The 4,872-nt window shown below is 47.1% G+C and overlaps 1 protein-coding gene across 1 annotated transcript in view; it reads right to left on the bottom strand.

Annotated features, from left to right (window-relative positions):
• TOPAZ1 (testis and ovary specific PAZ domain containing 1) overlaps nucleotides 1-4,240 on the bottom strand; it is an 85,270-nt gene extending 81,030 nt beyond the window's left edge. Inside the window, exon 1 of the mRNA XM_009886807.1 lies at nucleotides 4,000-4,240. Within this exon, the coding sequence (XP_009885109.1) occupies nucleotides 4,000-4,240 (241 nt within the window). The remainder of the gene's footprint in view (nucleotides 1-3,999) is intronic.
• Between the last annotated feature and the right edge of the window lie 632 nt (nucleotides 4,241-4,872).

The raw sequence follows: 4,872 nt of genomic DNA on the forward strand, positions 1-4,872 counted from the left end.
GTTTTCCTGCTTTCTTTGCCACCGGTCATCTTTTTGCCATGTGCTGGATAAAGCACAAGTCCCACAGAAATGATTTCAAAGTACCGAGCACAGAATAAATGGATGGGAGTTTCATAGGTTATTTACTCTGCTCAGCCTTCCCATCAAAATCCTACTTTGGTTTTTAAAACAGTAGCTGAGAACAAGCCCCTTTTCTACCTCCTTACTGTCACCTCTTGCTCGCTGTGTTAAGATGCCTCAAGACTGTTTCTGTATTTTCTCCCTCCTATTGAGATGCTTTTATAAAATCTGAAATAAAACCTGACTCGGGTTTGTGTGTACCGAAATTCAGTCCCACCTACTGTTTGCTTTGCAACGCTGCCTGAAATATAATTTTAATTTCATATTAGTTGTTTGCAAAAGAGGAAGCCCAATTAAAGAGATGAAAAGGAAGTCCCTTAATGGCACTTTTCGTGAGAAACCCCACAATAACAAAGCAGCGTGTGTGAGAACACAGACAGTGAGAGATGCTGAGCCCTACTGTGCCTGTCAGCTTGGCTTTTGCATGCAGGGGAAAGAGAACAAAATTTACAAGGATGCTACTCTCTGAAGTGCTACATGCACTGCTGGTGAGCCCAGGAAGGAAACAAAGACAGCCGTTCAAAGTAATTGAAGAACAGACATAGTACTAGGTTGGCGCGCTGAGAAAATAGACCCATCAGATTTAGACTTTCATAGAATCATAGAATGGTTTGGGTTGCAAAGGACCTTAAAGATCATCTAGTTCCACCCACCTGCCATGGGCAGGGACGCCTCCCACTAGACCAGGTTGCTCAAAGCCCCATCCAGCCTGGCCTTGAACACCTCCAGGGATGGGGTCTCCACAACTTCTCTGGGCAACCTATTCCTGTGCCTCACCACCCTCACAGTAAAGAATTTCTTCCTCATATCTAATCTAAATCTATCCTTGTTTGGTTTAAAACCATTACCCTCTCGCCCTATTGCTACACTCCCTGATAAAGAGCCCCTCCCCATCTTTCCTGTAGGCCCCCTTTAGATACCGGAAGGCTGCTATAAGGTCTCCCTGGAGCCTTCTTTCCTCCAGGCTGAACAACCCCAACTCTCTCAGACTTTCCTCTCAGGAGAGGTGCTCCAGCCCTCGGATCATCCTTATGGCCCTCCTCTGGACTCGCTCCCACAGGTCCATGTCCTTCTTATGTTGGGGACTCCAGAACTGGATGCAGTACTCCAGGTGGGGTCTCATGAGATTGGAGTAGAGTGGTAGAATCACCTCCCTCAACCTGCTGGCCACATTTTTAAGCATTAATTTTAAAGGGTTCAAGGGTGAAATTAAACATTTGCTTAAATATAAAAAGCACTTTCAGAATAACAACACCTCGAAAATAAAAACAACTCATAAAACCATTTCAGTTTTGATAGACTTTGCTCTTTTTTTTCCCCCACTGCTGAGCAGTGTTTTATTATGATTATAAAATTAGGCTTTTCAACAATTATAATGGGGTATTTTGGGGGGTTAAGCTGCCATTTTTGATCACAGTATGCAAGTAGGAGAAAGGACCTGGAAAGCACCAGAAAGTTCTCCAGGCATACCCACAGACTACACAGGCCTCCCGTTTTTGGGGGGCTACCCAGAAACTGGGCAAGCCCCTGTTTTTCCAGCTCAGCAGCCAGAACTGGGGTTGACACGAACACGAACTGTAGGCGCTTATTTAAGAATAACACTCACACAAATTTAAAACCCATATTGAACTATTTATTTTGTGCATTCACCTTTCACTGCGGCCCATGCTAACATCAAGTACTTCTAACTGCTGAAGGGAGCAAACAGAAATTGCCTCCATCACCTGAAGCCGACAGTCGGCTATTCAACCGGCAATCTCCCTCACGAGATGACATGATCGGCCTCCTTAATGACAAGTGGGAGTGTTTGATTTTCAGCAGCAGTGCTACATTATAGCATGCATTAATTTGCTAGAAAATCGCTTTAGAAGAGCATAAAGTGTAATGGATTCAAGTTAGAAACAGGGAGTACAATAAATGCCCAAAAGGTACCTCTGAAGTGTGACTTCCCTGAGAAATTCTTTAACAAAGAGAACTTAAAATAACCCATCTCCACATATTATACTTAGAGAAGTATGGAGATAGTCTATCAGGTCACCCGTCAGCGGATATGAAGCATTAACCTATTTCAAATGTTATGTGTATTTACCGACAGAAATTGAATAGGTCAAACAGGTATCTGGCTCACAATAGATGATGAAACAGTGTTTAGTTCGATATATGAATAGCTACTCATGTAAATCAGTGTGTGTGCAGGGGTTATTGGGGCTATTTCATTGTTGCCTCCTGTTTCTAAAGAATTGTGTATTTTACCTCGTGAAACAAACCCTGGAGTGAAAGGTATCAAGCTTTAAAGCAAGGTTATAGTAAACAATGAGAATACCACACGGAGCACATGGTTTGTGTTAGCAGAGTACAAGTTTAATAGCACAGACTTCTTGCAGGTCAGGTTGACAAAACCATACTCCTCCTTGCCATACTACCTGCATTAGAAACATGGTCTTGCTTTTTCTCTCATCAACAACAACAAAAAAAAAGCCAACACTAGACTGCATCAACAGATTGCCGTCTCCTGGTGTACCAGCGAGCCTTCCAGACATCTCTTATGTTGTTCGTGGTGTTAGTTGTGGAGTTTTTGCTATGACGGGAATTCAGGGTTACTTCTGCAGGAAGGCCATCTGAACAGAAAGGTTAGGATGTGTCTAATTTAGCCACCTTTGTCTCCTTTCATGTGCATTTCCAGGCTGTCCCGTGCTATTTCGTATCTCGTGTATATCCTGACTCTCCCCTACAGCTATCTCCTTGCCAGCAATCATACATCCAGGATGGGATTTAAGTCATTTTTACTGCTGGCTTCAATCAGATGAAGTTAGGATAACAAAGAAAACTTTCAAAAACTCCCTAATCAGTTCTATGTTACCTTAATTGGTTGCTCTCTGCATTTCTCCACTTTCCTTTATACATATCCAGTGTTTTATATCATACAAGAGAACAGCCAGCCAACACCTAAGAGGATGGAGCTGGTCTGTCTTGGGTGGTGGGAGGAAGGGAAAACCCACCAGAGCTGGGAAAACCCACCAGAGAAAACCCCATCCTGAGTCTGAGAGCAGACGGCTGCTTTCAGAGATCAAAACTGAGCAGCATTTCAGTTTGACTTATGGGATTGTATGGGGCCATCAGCTTTGTGCTGACCTCCATGAACACAACCCAGTTTTGGCTGGGAAGCGCTCTGCTGTAACCTGCTGCCCTCAAACTAACGTGACGCTGGGGTTATGGCACAAGGCGGGAGGCAGGAAAGAGCCTGGATTTCAGACCCGAAATGCATGGCACGTCTTACAGGGCCGCTCCGGACAGGGTGGGTTTGAGTGTGCTTCGCTGTCCCTCTACACCTAGCAATTTGTGAGGGGTTGCTTAAGCAATGCAAAATCAAACATTTTCCGTATTTTAAGGACAGAAACTGTACCACATCTGGACAACCCCACTGTTTATTTTTGGTGGTTTTTCATTCATTACAACACACCTACGGCTGTTTTAGTATCATTTCCAAGGAGTCTGGCTTCTTTCCTGATGTATACAGCATCTCTTAACAGAGAACGTGTGAACAGGCATCTGGACAGGGAAGGGATCAGGACTAATCACAGGCAAGGACCGCAGACATGACTGTCAGGGAGAACTACACACGGAGCATGCAGAGGCTTTTTTTTGGTCATTTTCCATGGCTTAATAAAAGTTACCTATTCCTTAACATTCGCACAGCACGCAAACAGGCAGCGACCGCGCGGCCGATGGCACTGCCCTGTGCCTGTGGAAGCACTGCTCTGCACTGCACAGCGAGGCAGGGTCTCGGGGCCAGACCCACAGAGATATTTAGGGGCCTAACTTCTATTTCAGACTTCAGTGGGAGGCTGGTGCCTAAATAGGAGTTGAGCACCTGATTACCTTTGCAGGTCTGGGCTCGGGCAGAGGCAGCCAGGAGGTGCTCCAGGTCCCCTGCCTGCCCGCGGGAAACTCCGCTCCTCTCCGGCCGGCGGTCGAACCGTGGTGTGGTGCGACCCTGGTGTTGTGAAGTAGCCGTTCTCCGACTGGTGACGGCCTGATTCACAACACCAGCTGCTGCACAGCACCTGAGGGGGCCCTCCCGGCTGGGCTCCTTCACACACTGCCCTCCTCCGGGGTCCATCTTCAACACTGCCATCTGCTGGAAAGCAAAGTGACAGGGTTAGGTCCACTGATCCCACCAGTTATATACCCCTACCTTTTTAAAATAGAAACGTGTGAAGGGTGTATGTCTCCAAGGGAAAAAAAAAAAAAAAAAAAAAAGAAATAAAAGTGGGAAATTGGTGCTGCAGTCAGGATCTACTGCTTTGTAGAGGTGGGCTGCAGCACGATGCCGGTAGCGCGTACAGCTGTGCTCCTATTCATTTCCTGAGCTCATCTCAGGAGGGACGGAGGCTTGCAGGTGGGGGAAGCAACCTAGAAACTCAGCCAAGCCCTTCAGAGACACGGGGGAAACAGGCTGCTTTTTCACAGGTCCCAGGACGTTGTCAGAAGGAGAGCAGTGCCCCAGGGACCGCGTGGCTTCCCGAGCGCAACGCTGCCATTAACCCTCACGCCTGCACCCTGTCCGCTCCTCCGAGGTGGGTGAGACACTGACACGCGTGTGGTCTGTTCCCAGAAGCTGCCCAGCGTGCTGGCATTTGGGAAGGTGCCCCCACCCCACAGAAGTCGTGCTGGGACCTGCGAATGTCCTACTCTGCAGCCCTTCCTTCCCCTGCGAGGCGTCCATCCCTCAGGAGCTTGCAGAAGCTGAGG

The sequence above is a fragment of the Charadrius vociferus genome, unplaced genomic scaffold, assembly GCF_000708025.1.
Source record: "Charadrius vociferus isolate BGI_N301 unplaced genomic scaffold, ASM70802v2 scaffold106, whole genome shotgun sequence".
Taxonomy (NCBI): Eukaryota; Metazoa; Chordata; class Aves; order Charadriiformes; family Charadriidae; genus Charadrius; species Charadrius vociferus.